The sequence below is a fragment of the Glycine soja genome, chromosome 12 (genome assembly GCF_004193775.1).
Source record: "Glycine soja cultivar W05 chromosome 12, ASM419377v2, whole genome shotgun sequence".
NCBI lineage: Eukaryota > Viridiplantae > Streptophyta > Magnoliopsida > Fabales > Fabaceae > Glycine > Glycine soja.
The window spans coordinates 36,486,955-36,504,038 of record NC_041013.1 but is presented as its reverse complement, the minus strand read 5'-3'; the positions used below and the strand labels follow the sequence as shown (position 1 = coordinate 36,504,038).

Below are 17,084 nucleotides of genomic sequence, written 5' to 3'. Positions count from 1 at the left end.
TTATTCTTTTAGTAGATAGGTTTAGTTTACCAATGGTAAATACTACACGTTTATTTTTCTCTAAAGAATTTGCAAAAATAATAAAATTTATTGATTTTATTGTTTTTAATTTTTTAAAAATAAAAACATAATATTTTAAAGACAAATGTTAATCAGTGTCCTGGTTTAAGAAATTAAAAGGAAAAGAAAAAAATTATTTAATGTAAAAATCATAAAAAAACATAAAAAAAATTAGGAAAAAAGGGAAGCAAGGTTGGAAATTAGTCTCTAATGTTATGGTTTCACGAGTTACACACGAAACCATATAAGATGACCACGACACATTTTAAGCAAGGTGGGAAAACATTTGCAAGCCAATCAACATTTCCCTACAACATGATTTTCAACATTTGCAAGCCAATCACACCAACATCCTGGTTCAACATCGTGGGAAAAAACCTCCTCAAACTTCATGAAATGTAATGTAGATGCTGCTCTATTTCAAGAAGACAACAAATTTGGCTTCGCTGCTTGCATTCGTAACTCTGAAGGAGTGTTCATCTCAGCCATATCTTGGTTCCAGGGAATTCCAAAGCCTCAAGAAGCTGAATCCTATGCTGTCCTTTCTACTCTCCAATGGATTTCGGACCTTCAGCTCACTAATGTTATTATTGAAACAGATTGCAAAGCCATTCCTCATGCTATTCATTCAAAGCGCTTTCATGAACTTGAAGCTGGTCGGATTTTATGTATCTGTGCTAAAAAAATTTGTAATCTTCATAACTGTAGAATTCAGTTTGTAAGTAGAGAAGCCAATCAAGTTACTCATAACTTGACTAGAGTATCTCGATCCTACGCTTGTCCACAAGTTTTTGATTTTAGTCGTGCTTTTATTGAACACTTTCTTGATTATGATATAATATAAGATTATTTCCCTAGAAAAAAAAAAGAGTCTTTCGACTTTAAGTTTCTTAATTAGTATTTTTGGGGAACTGGGTTATCACTTGCCTTAATTTTGAAAAAAATTATTGTAATTTTTTTATATATCCTTATCTTTTACTTTTTTTTTCTAAGGTTAAGAAAAATTAATTTATTTTTCTGAGTAAGAATTAAACACTAATATACAGAGTGAAACTAAATTGAAATTTAAGTTCAAACCTTATTCTTATCGATGAAAAAGATGTAATTAAAAGAAAAGATATCGTAAAAGTAATTTGTTTGTTGAAAGATATTATTAATCATTTAGAATTCATAAATATTTCACACCAATGTTATATTAACGTGAAAAACAAAAATTGAAAGAAAGAAAGAAATACTAAGAATTTAATAGAAATATGAAAGTTGTTACACTTATGCTCATAGTTTAAAAACTTGGTTTGATCCGACCAGTCCAATTAGAACCCAACGGCATAATCGGACTGATTTGATTATTAGACTGGTCATGCATCTGGCTCGGGATGACCTAGCCAGACCCGGTCAGACATAGTCGATTTGGGATAAATCCGATTATCCAACTTGGTTTTTAAAACCCATTTCACGTAATACAAAAAAAAAAAATGCTCCAAAATAAAATCCGAGACTTTTGTAATTATGTTATTGAATTAATATTTGTGGACTTATGTTATCAACTTTAATATTTCAATTATTATTTTAGATTTTAGAGTATGAATAAATTTTTATTAATCTTAGTTATATTATATATATATATATATATATATAATTTTAAAATTTTTAATATATACTAAGTCAAACCAAATCAATTACCGACCCGCCGGATTATTCTTCATAACTTTGCTTAAGCCATAATTAAAAATTAACGAACGATTGAATATCATAGTTTTTTTGTTTGTTTGGTAACAACTGTATATCAGTATATCCTAGTTTTTTTTTTGACAGAAACTGTATATCCTAGTTTGTAATTGATTGACTTATATTTATCTATTCAATATTCAATTACTAATTAGCATTTAGCAGGAGGAACAAAAAAAAAGGCTTTAGATATAGGGAAACTTTTTAATTATTTTTGGTATGGTGAGAAGTGCAAGAAGAGGAAGAAGTTGAGTTGAGTTGAGGTTGGAGCTGAAAGAAAATTGAGTGAGAATTCAATGACACAGAATCTGAAGCATACCGTGGATTTGGAATGCAGTGATAATAGCAGGCCGTCAAAGATATCAAAAATCGAGTATCCGAGTGACAGTGACATTGACGAAGAAGAAGAAGGAATGAGCCAAAACCCTAGGAATGGGATTCAGCGCTATTTGGTTGCAATCGAGTATATTGGGACTCGCTTCTCCGGTTCTCAGAAGCAGCTCAATGTCCGTACCGTCGTCGGTGCTCTTGAGGTAACATCAGATCACCATTTCATTTCCATCCATAATTGCAATCTAATCTCTTGTTGTATTGTAGGAAGCTTTTTCCAAATTTGTTGGCCAACCAGTCTCTGTGTCTTGTTCAAGTCGAACTGTGAGTATCACAAACAATTTACAATTTACAATTTTCAATACAATATATGACAGTCATATGTTAATTAACATAACTGTGCAGGATGCTGGAGTGCATGCTTTGTCAAATGTTTGTCATGTTGATATTCAACGCATCAGCAAAAGGAGGCCTGGTGAAGTGGTCCGTTACTTAACTTCATATTAATCAATATATGCTCATGCTCATGCTCATCCTGTCTTGTAATTGTATAAGTGCAGTTACCACCTCATGAACCTGCTGTCGTTGGAAGAGCTGTAAACCATTTCTTACAGGTATCTTCTTCTACTCAAGGAGTTGCATTTCTGAAAACCTAAACTGTTTCTCAAATTCCATTTATTAGCTGATGTCACTTGACTATATTGTCCGCTCAAAAGCTCTAACAGTTTTTTTTTTGGCAATTTGATTTATTTTAGAAGCACGACAGTGACTTAATGGTTATTGATGTTCGATGTGTTCCATCTGATTTTCATGCAAGATTTAAAGCGCAAGAGCGCACGTGAGTATCTAGATTTTTCTTCTCAAAGACTAAACATACATTGATTATCAATTGTCGTGTTGTATGTAACGTCACTGGCTTCTGTAAAGTTCTATTCGATGCAAGATTGTCATTCTTAGATGGCATTTGTTGGATTATTAATTGAGAACTTGCTTGGTCCATGAAATTGTACTCTATTATAATAAATAATAGTGACACTGGAGAGTATCACAGTAAGGTTCATCCTAGATTTTCTGAATCTGGCTACATTTCCATGCATTGTCATGGAACTTCTTTTGTTTTGTTTATGACCATTTGCAGTAATTGATAGTTATTTGGAACTACTATTCAGATACTTCTATCGGTTGCTTTCTGGGCCAGAGCCTTTGTCAACCTTCGAGAAAGATCGAGCATGGCATGTACCTGAGGAGCTTAGTCTTCCAGCTATGCAAGTTAGTTAACAGCTCCTTATACTTACTAGATTCTCAATCTTGCAGCTATTCAAGTTATTGATGATATCCATGCAGGAAGCATGCAGAGTTCTTGTTGGATGCCATGATTTTAGTTCCTTCAGGGCAGCTGGTTGTCAGGTTGTCTTTTTTCTTCAATATTCCAAACAATGATTCATAAAATTCTAATTAATAAGTAGTTTTACACTTTTATCCAAATTGGAACCTTGTTTGCAAGCCTACTCTCTTCTACATTCCTCTGAAGGATGATAGGGACTGCACAATATGCAGTGATTTATTTGACAAGCTTCACAATTATGAAGTTGTAGTTATGATTGAATTTTCATTTAAAGGATTTATTTTAGTTTAATGCTCTATGTACATTCTTTCTAAGTGTTTTTAGCATTTTTCCCCCGTTCAAAATCATCATTCCTGTTTTGATGTTCTACAACATCTCATGTAAAAGTCTCTTTGAACTATCCATAACATATGATGATGTAGAATTCCCCCATCCCAGGCAAAGTCACCTATTAGAACTTTGGATGAACTCAGTGTCAATGAGGTAATTGAAAGTCCATATTTTCCATCTCTAATGGATAGAGAACAACATAATAAAGTCAGTGGTGATCTTCGTAGCTGCTCCAACAACACTGAAACTGACATTCCTCCTATTTCTAATCCAAGCATTGATAAAGTAATTACATCAAGTCAAGATGCAGGATTTGGCAAAAGAAGGCGACATCGTTGCTTGGTGGTAACAGCACGTGCGCGTTCTTTTCTTTACCACCAGGTTGGGTATTCTTTTCTTTACCATCAGGCTGGGTATCTTCCTGTTAATTGAGGCCACAACGAAGTTTCTGTTTTACGTTGTGATTTAGTCCTGCATGTTCAATCCAATCTGTTCTGAATACAGATGCTAATTTATTTCAGGTTAGACTACTTGTTGGTGTTCTCAAGGCTGCTGGCACTGGAAACTTAACAATTCCGGATGGTACTCATACCATTCATCTCTATTTACGTGTTACAATATATTCACTAACGTTTGATTTTGTTTGGGCTTAAAAATTTTCTCACATGATGCACTTTTCAGTTGAGAGAATTTTGAATGCGAAGACTGTTACTGCCGCAAGTCCAATGGCCCCGGCATGTGGTCTCTACCTAGGAGAGGTGAAATATGATCTACCTACCACTTAAGTAGATAGATATTTCAGGGTCTCTCGGAAACACTCATGCATTCGAGTTAAAAGCTGCTGTAGGATTCAATTTCAATCCAATGGACTAGATTTTTTTATATTTTGTGTAAATGTGCCATTAAGGGTTTTTATATCCTTGGAAGTCCCCCAGCAGAGGATTAATTTTGTCCGTTCTATCTCTATTAATTTTCGTTTAACATTACTCGGACTCCCATCTTTACTTTTTCTTTTACTTTAAAAAATAAAAAATAAACGTATAAAAATTATCTTCTGCGAACTGTATATCTTTTTGTGAAAAAAGAAAAAAAAAAACTGTACGTCTTTCTGTTGCCTTGGACGTGTGTCCGGATTAGTTTAACAAATGCACATTCAGCAAAAAAAGTTAAAAAAATGCTCATACCATCACATTTCGACGTCCAATTTGTACGAATGATTTTATTATTAGATGTGCCAAAGTGATTTTCTTTTTTGAATAAAGATGCACCAAAATGATGAGCATCCATTTTCACTGATGAGCAACCAAACCCACTATGATTGTCCCTGTTCTTAAAAAAAATGCAAAAGTAACAAAGATTTCAACTTTCATATTTGGCTATAGAGCTGCAAGAGTTCGAGCAAATTAGCCAGATGGCATTTGTCTAATCAAGCCATTGGCTAGACTTTCCAAATTAGGAGATTGCCAGTTATCAATCTTATTAGAATCTTTCCAAATTATGAGATTATCAATTATCATTTTTTCGAGGAAGTCAATGTAATTTGTTGTGTTTTAAGTAAATGATACATCTAGTCTCCAAGCTAGTTAAACAGTTAATACATTCTTTTTTGTTTTAAAAAAATATGATCAATGGTTAACATTTCGCTCGAACAAGAGATTGACAATAAGATTACGGGATAACATTAAGCAGTAGAATTTAGATTACTCGTTTGACAAATAACATGATAGGATTTTGAAATGTAGCTTAATGCAAAATCTAGTAGTTTCTAAACGAAACTTGACCACTTGAGCTATGACTGCAAGTGGCAGTTTACTTTTACTTTCATGATTTATAAAGTAAAACGGGTTTGAAGCACAAATTCTTTCATATACGTCATTCCATAGCATAACGAGAAAATAAAAAGAACAGAAAGAAAAATTACAAAATCTGCTGTTGCTACCAAGAAATTGTGACTATAATACACACATCATGTAACGAAGGGATGTCAACTAAAATATTAATGACATAGGCTGCTGGGAAGTGTAATAAACTGATCAAGATAAAAGCTACCCCATGAAAGTCCTAATAGCAGCGTGAATTGAACTAGTACGAGCAGAATTTCTCTTCTGTATTAGTGAGTGTGGTCCACTCCAGACAGACTGACTATTTTGGGGGAAGAGAATTCCACATAAACTTGAAAGCTTGTGGTTTTCACTATATAAGCTCTCAAGGAGCTTAGCTTTCTGCTGTTTATCTTGTGACCCCTACAAACAGATTGAACTATTTAGTACACTAATTAACCGCAAATAATCACACTGGCAAGTTAATGTAACTGCATTCTAGGATGTGATTTCTTGCCGATGGGTTGTGCAAATGCTGTCATTTGCTAGAACAAACAGTTGGGGAAATACCTTGTGTTTCTTCTGTTGCTGGACTGCCGCAGATTGTCCTTCTTGTTGCTTTGTTCTATATTCATCATGTAGAGCGGTTGCATCACCAACATTTGATTTCTCTTCCAAGGTTCCACCATGTTTTAAAGTTTCATTCATCTCTCCCTTCTGGCTGTTCATTTCAATCTCTTCCTCATCTTCTTCCTCTCCATTCTCCTCCTCCTCCCCTTCCTCTAGGCCATGGTCATCATTGTCATCATCATTATCAACATCAATGCTCACATGCTTTCTCTCAGAAGGGCTACACTGCTTCTCACTAATCTCCATCTTTGCCACCTCTCCTTTGTCTTCATCAACATCTCCATCAGTGCCCATAGATTCATCTATATTTGATGATGAATCCTCACCACCAGGACTCTCTACTTGTATTGATTCCTTAAAACAAGGTAGTAAAAAATTATTTTAAGTCATTGTCCACTTAATAATAAAGTAGATGCTTAGTTTTCTTCAATGCTTGTACTATGACCCTCATTTTATGTCAGGGATTCAGATGTTACCAAAGGCAATAACGGAATCAAACAGGAGAACATCATCTTCATGCTACTTTAAAAACATTGATTTATGATAACTAGCTTAATAAATTGCACCAAGGCAGAGATATAAAGCCAGTCCAGCTATATTCTTTTCAATCATTTTCTTAATGAGTTACAGCATAATAACCATAATGAAAATATCAAATCAGAAAAATATATAATAAGTAAATTCGTTGTGGTCCCATCATTTCAGTTAGGAATTTTACCAGTGAGACATGATGTATATACCCTAAAACTGCCTCTAAAAATTAGACATCTATCCAAAAGATAAAGTGTAGGCAACAAGCCATTAAAATACCTCGTGCTTAAACTCGTTAGCATGCTTATCACCACCAGATCCAAAATTGCTTCTAGCAATTCGAGCATTCTCCTCCCGTTCCTTCCTACGTCGCTTTAGAACACAAATAGCACATAAACAATCATGTTTATGGTGTCTTCTGCAAAATGAAAAAAATTTCATTGAACCATTATCCATTAACAATTCTCATCATCAATACAATGGGAACTGAAAGAGAGAGGGAGGGGGGGGGGGGGGGGGGGAGGGGAGACTTAATAGCAAGGAATCCCATGTCATGCGTCATTATTGATATCTGTTTTAGAATCACTTACATTTACAAATGAACCAAAAGATACATTTTACAGAACTTATCTGAAGGAAATGCAATTCCCAAAGCAAACAAAAGCTTCTCTTCTTTTCTATCTTACTTAAGATTTATAACCCACCTTTAAGAAAGATACACTATCAGACAGAATCAAATTTCTGAGAATTAAGTATTAGTCTACAATTACAATCTACTTGTAAACTTATATTGTTCACTTAATCATAATACACAATGAACATTATCAACAAGTGATTTCATTTAGTTTACATGATAGCAACTAAGTCATTTCCATTGTAAGAAGAATTACCACATAAGGAATTATAATATAATAAATAGGGGGTTAAATTGCAGTTTGAAAATACAGACCCATGACGCTTTTTTGTCTTCTGCTTCAATTGACCACCCTTCCCTGCTTTTCCATCACCAGAAAGTGCAATATCTTCTGCTGAAGTCCTCTCTGTATGTGATTCATAATGAAAACATACACCCATATTGCTATCAGAATACCACAGTAAAGTATTTTACATGAAATGAAAATCATTTGTTTTCAGAAGATTATGTATGCAAAGTAATGTTCTTCATTCTGGCATAGCTAAATGCTTTATATCTTTCATACTTGCAAAGGAAAAGGGAAGGATTGTGTATATATATTATACACACACACACATAGATGTCTCACCCTTGGTCCCTTTTGATTGTTCACTGTATAGCCCAGCTGCTGTCCAGTACTTCATAAAGTTCTTCTTTACTCGCCTCATAAGATCCAAGATATAGTCACCCTTATTGTTATACTTGTAACAGTTGTCCCAAACGTATTGAACATCCTTAAATACATCCTCGGAATTCATATACTTTTCATTCTTTTCAAGATTGTTACATATAGTTCCAAAATCCATTGGTGTGTTTATGATATCGAAATAGTCCTGGTTCCAGACAGCATTACGACATTAGACACAAGTAATCGTTTCAAGAAAATGGTTCCATGTTTTATAAAAAATCGATGGAAAAAAGTTACATACAGGAATTCCCAGAGCTTCAGGATTGACAGGAACATTGAAGGGTTCAGCTGCATCCATTTTCATTACCTTCCTTAAAACCTGTGCAGAACAAAGCAAATGTATTATTATTATTATTATTATTATAATTGATAATGGAATGCTTGAAAATAGCAAACAAAACCAAAGGTCCAACAGACCACTAAGGAAGCATCCAATTCCTGCTTATTCTTTCTTTCTTTTGGGAGGGTGATCTCAGTGGAAGCCGACAATGTGTGGTTTGATGAAGACTTAATTTTAATGCTAGCAGCTCTCTTAGACAGAGTACTGAGTTTCATATCAGGCAAAGAATTTGCACTATCTTCCATTCTCTCAGTATCGCTTTGTGTGGGACTGGGAGCATCAGATGAGGTGGGTTGGGAGTCTAAGATTTTAGGTGTCTTGAGCTTCACCTTAACACGCCCAATAGCCTTATCAACAGAACCATCAGGATTTATGTTAGCAAGATTGTAATGCTGCTGCTGATCCATCCCGGTCCCCGTGGAAGAAGGTGTGTCAACCTCCAAACCAGAGGTTTCTTCCTTGTTAGCATCAGCACCACTGCTTCCATGGTTAGTGCTGCCTTTTGCCTTCCCTTTCTTATGCCCACGCTTGCGCTTCATCTTCTATCTTCTAACCAAATACCACCCAAGTTTAATAAATAAATCACCACACTGTATTTCAAGGCCATTAACTAATTAATTAAACAAAGTACTAAGCACAAGAAAGTGTGGTTTTTTTAATTATGGAGTAAAACAATTAAAAGAGCAACTAAAGATTAAATATTTGCAGAGAAGGGAACAAATTGAAATTACACAAAGGAATGAAAATTCGATGATTCTCTTATGCACTTGTTCTGTTCTGTTCTCCGGAAAGTGACGACGGTGACTCTCTCCGGTCTTCAGTTTGAAGACGACGACGCCATGGAATGGATCTCTTCCCTTCTTCTTCTGCTATCTTCTCAACTTCAAAACGCTTCGTTTCATTAGGATATACTCTGCCCTTTCTCTGTGCCCTTACTACTAAATTTCTACTTCAAATAATTAGTAATCGGTCAAATTTATCAATTTAATCTTTAAATTATGAATTTTCATTATTATATTTATTAAATATTAAATCATTTAAATATCCATTAATATTTAATTTAATATCAAATTTATTTATAATAATACTTTAATGTGTATCACACAAGATAAATATTTTATTTATATTATTAAAAATCACAATAAATGAATATTTTAATATATAAATTATATTTAGACTTATAATAAATAATTTAAATTATAATATAAGTAATTTTAATTATGTTGGCATTTTTAAAAAAATATTAAAATTCCATTTAAAAAACTAAAAATTAAAAAAATATGGTTGGTTGAAAGAAAAAAAATAGTTTAAAAGATAATTATGTACTAAAAGAAAGGTTAATTTTATATTAACCAGAAATTATTATTAATATAATCCTAAGATTAATTAGGATAAAAATCAACAATCTTATTGTATATGTCAGTTTATGATTAAATAGTAATATAGTAAAAAATATTACATATACTATTTATTTATAAAAAAATATATTGAAAAAAAATAAAAATCTAAATCTCTATAAATCAAAAGAACTCCGACAATTAACCGAGAATTCATTGAAGGAAAAATCAACTATCTTGGTGCCTATGATGTTCGGATGGTTTGGCTTAAATAGTTTTTTTGTTCTACAAGTTCAAGTGGTTCAAAATGTAGATGTTGAGAGTCACAAGCAGCTCATGTCAAGATAGATAAGATGAATATAGTGATGGGGATAAATATATATGTTCAAGATTTAATCTATCATGTTATAAATTTTAGTAAAGAATTATTCTTTATTTTATTATCATATTTATTATTTTATTAAATTGTTAATTTGACAAGTCTTTGATTAAAATTAAAGACTTGTTATCATGATAAAGATTATGATAATGAGAAATAAGTCTTTTATAATTTTAATCTAAATTGTTCTTGATTGTAGGATTATCGTGAACATGACATCAATAATCCAGATAGATCAATATATATGTATCGATAAAGATTAATAGATTTCATTTATTAAATTACATATATAGATGATGTATATTTGGATGTCATTATTAAATTGACTCAATTAAAAATTTCTAATAGTTAATATTATCTTGACATGTTAATAGGGAGTGCTCAAGAAAAAATATAATAGTTTCAGAGAGTTGACTCGAGATTATCATAGTAATTAATAAGTTATTTGTTATATTTTAATTTTAGACACCTAATCTCTTAGGACACTAGTTGAATGAATATTGGACATGATTAAATACTTGTAGAATTAATGATTAATCAAGAAGAAATCCATCAACTCTTAGGTAATGAGTTTGAGTTTTATGATATAATTAAGACCTTGGCCAAGACGATCGAATGAAAAAAGAAAAGAGTTTCTTAAGTTATTCATTGATTAAATGTGTTAGCTTATTAGAGTTTGACAATAATACTATATTCTAGAGTTAACCTTAAGCTATAAATGATGGAAGGAAATATTATACTTCTTTGAAAAAAGATCCATATCTCTTTAACATGATAAATAGAAGCATTTACACAAGATAAAGGACACTAGACACAAATGAGAAAAGTTAGTCTAGTTTTAGACTTGAAAAGTAGAAAGAGGATATACTCTTTAGAGTTCCACTCGTCAAAGAGTTGATAGGTCTTGGTGTGGATACACGTAGAGTCTGTCACTATTGAATAAAAAACTTGTTGCTTCAAGAACTTACATTCAGGTACACAAATCTATTTTTCCTTATTTATTATTGTTGTATATTTTGAATGCAAAATAAATCATAATTTTTCCACTAGTGTTAGGATAACTTTTATGTAACTATCACATGGTAACCAATTCCAATGAAAGGTGAGACATGGGATTGGACCTCAAAACTGGTTTCCACTAAGTAAAAGGACATGAGGTTATAAGATTTACTTGGTGGTAAAGAGAGAAGAGAGAAAAAAAAGATTATGGGTTTGAATCCTTTGGTGATAAAAAAAATTAATAATTAATAATTAACATTAACCCATAAAATATTAATACGAAAGAAATATATCAGTGACTCTAGTTGTTTTGAAGAACTGAGTGAACAAGACATTGTTTGTCAAATAAAGTTAGCTGAAATTAACATGTTGAGAGGAACTATTACCATTTTCAAGTTCCTAACAAGTAACTATTTTGTGACTGATAAATTTAGCTTAGGATGGTAAAGAAAGCCATTCGGAATGCTATTGTTATGGCAATTTTGTCCTGACCATACTCTAGTGAAATAGCAACATGTTCCTAGTTCCCACGCCTTTAGGAAGGGTGTTGCTAGGTGCACCCAACATTCTTCATTAATGCCCTTGGCATGTTGTTCCTTTTTAAGTTGCTTTTTCTGTTGTTTTTTTATGCGTTTATGGTTTTGTGCTTCCCTTTCTCCCTTTCGTGTTGGTTTTCCATTGTTGAGAGAGGTAGCGGTTCAGTGGAGGTGAAAGTGTTACCGGTCGGTGATTGTTGCGGTTGTTGGTTCGATTTCGTCAAAGGTACACAATTTTTTGGCTTTTCTAGTTGAGTGGTGATCATTTTTCACATATGAATCAACTTGATTTGTATGATTTATACGGATGAAGTTGATCCGTAAGTACGAAGTTCATCCGTATAAAGCATATGAATGAACTACATCCATTCATCTGTATAAAGCATACGAATGTAGTTTATCCGTATGAGTTTTTTGGTTTTTTTTAATTTGTTAAAGTTTTATTTTTTTAATTATTAATATGTTAAATTACTCATTTGGTACCTATAGTTTGACAGTGTTTTTTTAGTCCCTATAATGTACATTTTATTACAAATTATGAATTATTTATTTATTACAAATTATATATAGTATTAGTATATAATTTAATTATTTAGCTACAAATTAGTTATAAATTATAAATTATTTTTTATTACAAATTTTCTTATGATAAATTAGTTACAAATTACTTGGTAATATTTATGTAGTTAATTTTTATTGATAATATTAATCAAATTTTGATGGTAAGAACTAAAATGAAATTAAATATAAAGTATAGGGACCGATATAGGGTTTTTTTATTGATATATATGACTATGAATTGTAGTTTGTATAAAATGGTGTGCACTAAAAGAATATGTAGAATTTTATATGATGTGGACATTTTTGATTTGTTGTTAAGATGGACGAAGATCAATGGATGTATGACAATATAATGTATGAAGAAGTTGATATGGATGATCAAAATGAACAAGAATGTGGTGTGAATGAACAACATGTTGATTGCTCGGATGCGTTCAAAACTTCTCAGGTAATAATGTTCATTATTGTTAGTGTTTTGATAAAATGAATGTGTTGTAGAAGACTAAATTTTTTTGGGTTGAGTTGTAGGTTTTTGGTACCCGAGATGATGTTTTGCAGTGGGCTTGATCAGTTGCTCATGAAAATGGATTTGTTGCAGTCATTATGAGGTCTGACACAGACTAGTAGTAGAGGAAGGACTTCATTTTGTGTTAATTGGTTGTGAAAGGAGTGGTCAGTATGGGTGTAGGAAGAAAGATTTTGTTAGAAGAGATACTGAGAGTAGGAAATGTGGGTGTCCCTTCAAGCTTTGTGGGAAATCAGTGATTGGAGGGCAAGGTTGGATGGTGAAGTTGATGTGTAAGACTCATAATCATGAATTGGCCAAGTCATTAGTTGGACATGCATACGCTGGGCGATTAACTAAGGATGAAAAGACAATTATTGCTGATATGACCAAGTCAATGGTGAAACCAAAAAACATTTTGCTAACGTTGAAGAAGCACAATGTCAATAGTTGTACAACAATCAAACAAATATACAATGCAAGAAGTGCATACCGTTCTTCCATTAGAGGAAGTGATACTGAAATGCAACATCTAATGAAGCTTCTTGAACGGGATCAATATATCCATTGGCATAGATTAAAGGATGAAGACATGGTATGTGATATATTTTGGTGTCACCCTGATGCAGTGAAGTTATGCAATGTATGTAATTTGGTGTTTCTAATAGACAGTACCTACAAAACAAACAGGTACAAACTCTCACTACTTGACTTTGTTGGGGTGACACCAACGGGGATAACATTCTCTACTAGTTTTTGCATATCTGGAGGGTGAACATGTTAATAATGTGGTATGAGCTTTAGAACGGTTTCGAGGTCTATTTTTAAGACGTGATGACCTCCTTGTAGTTATTGTGACTGACAGAGACCTAACATTAATAAATGCAGTGAAAACTGTGTTCCCTGAGTGTACAAACTTGTTGTGCAGGTTTCACATCGACAAGAATGTCAAGGCCAAATGTAAATCCCTAATTGGTCAAAAAAATGCTTGGGAGTATGTCATGGATGCCTGGGGAAGTCTGGTTGATTGTCCTTTCGAACAACAGTTCCATGAATGCCTTAAGAAGTTTGAAATTGCTTGTTCACCTTGGCCAATGTTTGTTGACTATATTAACGAAACATGGATAATCCCCCACAAGGAAAAATTTATTACAGCCTGGACGAATAAGGTGATGCACTTAGAAAACCCAACAACAAACAGGTATGAAAATGCTCAACTTTTTCTATTAAGGTTAATGAATTGATGAAATTTAATTATTGTATATGTTTATTGTTTTTTGTTTTTTGTGTATTTGAAATGAAGGGTTGAATATGCTCATTGGGCTTTTAAAAGTGTATTACATAATAGCCTTGGAGACTTATGTAGTGTTTGGGATGCCATGAACAACATGATCACGCTATAACACACTGAAATTAAAGCATCCTTTGAAACAAATACACATGTGGTTGGACATGTTTTTAAAGTTACCTTATACAAAAGGCTTCTTGGAATGGTTTCAAGGTATGCTTTAAATCAAATTGCTGCTGAGTTTGAACGTGTACATTATGCTGACAAAAATCCTTCTTCTTGTGGTTGTGTGATGAGAACTATGCATAGTCTTCCTTGTGCATGTGAACTATCTAAATATGTTCTTGGTAGCATCCTACTAGATTCAATCTATATGTTTTGGAGGAGACTTAGTTTTTCAGACCAAGGATTATCTGAGCCCCAAGTGACCATAAAGGAAGAGATGGAAAGCATATCTAAAAGATTTGAGGAACTTGATGTTTGTGGTAAAGTAACTCTAAAGAGTAAATTTCGGGAAATTGCATACCCTGATCAAAACTCTATGTGTCCTCCTCCAGCAAAGGTCAACACTAAAGGTGCACCGAAGAAACCGATGAACAGAAACCAAAGATCAACAAAGTATGATTTGTCTTACTGGGAGTATGTTGATGCTTTACATTTTGTGTAAAATAGCAACTCTTCAGTGAAGCGTAGTGCATCATCTTCTGACCAGCCGAATCCAAGAAGGATCATGTCGATGTTGGATCAATTTCAGCCATTTATACATGATTTTATTGACAACATTGTGGATGTCAAAGTTGACGGTAACTGTGGATATCAGTCAATTGCCATTTTTTTAAGTATGGGTGAAGATTCTTGGTCATTGGTCTGCAACCATTTGCTTAAAGAACTTGCCAAATGGTCGGATGACTATATCAAGCTCTTTGGTGACACAGATGGGTTCGAGGAAGGTCCCTAATTGTTAATGGGTTATCCAAGGTATGTAATTTATGTTTTGGTTTTTAAGAAGTAATTTTAAATAACTTTGATGTGTATATTTGTTTGATTCAGGTTACTATGGATAAATGGATGAATATAATAGAGATGAGATATGTCATTACATCAAGGTATAATGTAATCCTTGTATTGTTGTCCTAACAACAAAGCATGACGTTTTTTCCTCTTAGAAGTCAACCACCAACAGATTCTTCTATGCATCGCATAATATGTATCGATCACGTCTATGACAATCATTTTGTTCATGTACATTGAAGATAGATAGTCTTAGCTTTAAATTTATGCAATCATTTGTGTTCATTTGACTTAATATTGTTTGTGCATGTACAACAGGTTTATTTAAAAGGTTGTTGTCCTTTACCGCCTCTAGCATTGTTATGGTCTAGGAATTGTCATCCTTGGGAAAAGCAGTGGCCAACTCTATATATTAGTAGAATGCAGCAGTACATAAGCTTCATGATGTTGAAAACAGACTATGTTGACATAAATGAAGACTGAACATGCAACAATGGCCTTTGTAATGGCCTTTATTTTGTTTCTTCTGCTTTGACCAACATTTGGAGAAGCCAAGAATTTTGGAGAAGCATTGTCTTTGATTAGTACTTGAAATTATATGTATCTTAATTATGTTATGTATTGATTCCTTAAGCATTTATCTAGCTAGATGCTTTATTAATTTAACTAGTTTGTAACTCGTGCATACGCACAGGTCATTCACAATTTATTTAGCATGCATGCTTATTTGTTTTGCAAACCAGAAATAAAATGAAAGGCAGTATGGAATTTAAAATAGATTGAACATCGATAATAATTTTAATGTTCAATTTTGACAAATTGTTAAGTAAAATAACCAAAACAAAAGAAACTACCAAAACAAAGTTGACAAATTGTTCAGCAAAGTAACCAAAACAAACAAATCAATTTAGTCACTATCACTGCCGTCCCAGTCTTTATGGCGCCTGATGACAAGTTCCCATATTTTGTCAGTACGTATGTAATAGAATGAGACCTCATCACCATGGGAGAAATCACTGTCAGCAAGAAATTGATACCAAGGTTGAACGACATATGTCTCCCCAATTCCAATGCCAATCACGACAACATGCCACTGCAATGGAGCTCTAAATCTTCTAAGGATCGTCATGTGTTGACTGCAGGCATTAAGATGGGTTATAGCAGAAGTTGGAAGTTTCTACAGGAAATAGAAAACAAAATTATATTTAAGCAGCTATTTGTATAATGAACAAAGAACAGTTTGTGACGGTTACCAGTGGTTAGGGTGCACCTAGCATTGACTGTGTGATTTCAACAGTCCAAATATGTTGTCATGAGCTCAGTCGTGGTCTTTCGGAGGTCTGCTGCTCTACTGAGGGAGTGAAGTGAAGGTCAAATATGGATTTGCAGTCGCATGCAAAAAAATTAATGGTGATAGATTCATAATTCTTTTCTGAGTTGTCTTAGTCCTTCAGCAAAGAAGACTTTTCCCTGATGTTGTCTTACTCGTATTTGGTACGTCGCTCCATCATATCTGAACTGGACCAATTCAGGATATTCCGGTGCCCATTGTTCGTGGTAAAAAAAAAAAAGGCACTTCTATGGTGTCCTGCAAAAAAACATAGTAGGAAAAAGAAAATGAAACTACATGAATGAAAGAACAAAAAAAAATCAGTGGGTATATAAGATTACTCTATTGTTGTGGAATGCTACTATAAACTACACGATTAATGGTTTTCTAATAATTGGATATTTAATCTACAATGAGATAGCATGGAAAAATTAAAACCAAGTGTGGCACTGAAAGAGAAAATTTAAAAATATCTGGACATAGCAAAATACTTGAAAATTGTGTATGAGAAATATCCAAGCTTGTATAATATTAATTAATGTACCATGGCACGACTAAAAGGAAATATGTGTAAAGTTAACAAAGATGAAAATTTAGCAGTATTTCTGTTGAAGTTGTTATTTTTTACTACGGTAAATGCCTTTAGAATCTTTTCCATCAAAT

The 17,084-nt window shown here is 33.1% G+C and overlaps 2 protein-coding genes across 5 annotated transcripts; one reads left to right on the top strand and one right to left on the bottom strand.

Moving 5' to 3' along the window:
* Nucleotides 1-1,947: 1,947 nt before the first annotated feature.
* On the top strand, nt 1,948-4,779 carry LOC114378280 (tRNA pseudouridine synthase A-like). Its single transcript, XM_028336850.1, has 10 exons — nt 1,948-2,321; nt 2,386-2,442; nt 2,524-2,601; nt 2,679-2,732; nt 2,874-2,956; nt 3,288-3,387; nt 3,463-3,525; nt 3,902-4,174; nt 4,315-4,375; nt 4,475-4,779. Exons 1-10 carry the CDS (start codon nt 2,085-2,087, stop codon nt 4,576-4,578), a joined length of 1,110 nt encoding a protein of 369 aa, XP_028192651.1. The 5' UTR covers nt 1,948-2,084; the 3' UTR covers nt 4,579-4,779.
* A 773-nt stretch (nt 4,780-5,552) lies between these two features.
* Nucleotides 5,553-9,412, bottom strand: LOC114380183 (bromodomain testis-specific protein). 4 transcript variants are annotated; one of them, XM_028339137.1, is made up of 8 exons: nt 9,207-9,412; nt 8,553-9,065; nt 8,377-8,454; nt 8,037-8,280; nt 7,724-7,814; nt 7,054-7,192; nt 6,184-6,597; nt 5,553-6,036 (listed from the first exon to the last, which is right to left on the bottom strand). In XM_028339137.1, the coding sequence occupies exons 2-8, from the start codon at nt 9,012-9,014 to the stop codon at nt 5,839-5,841; spliced, it is 1,626 nt and encodes a 541-aa protein (XP_028194938.1). In that variant the 5' UTR covers nt 9,015-9,065; nt 9,207-9,412; the 3' UTR covers nt 5,553-5,838. The 4 variants fall into 4 exon arrangements, with proteins under 4 accessions (XP_028194938.1, XP_028194936.1, XP_028194937.1 ...); XM_028339135.1 differs by having other exon boundaries at nt 5,560-6,036; nt 8,553-9,024; XM_028339136.1 differs by having other exon boundaries at nt 5,560-6,036; nt 8,553-9,021.
* Between the last annotated feature and the right edge of the window lie 7,672 nt (nt 9,413-17,084).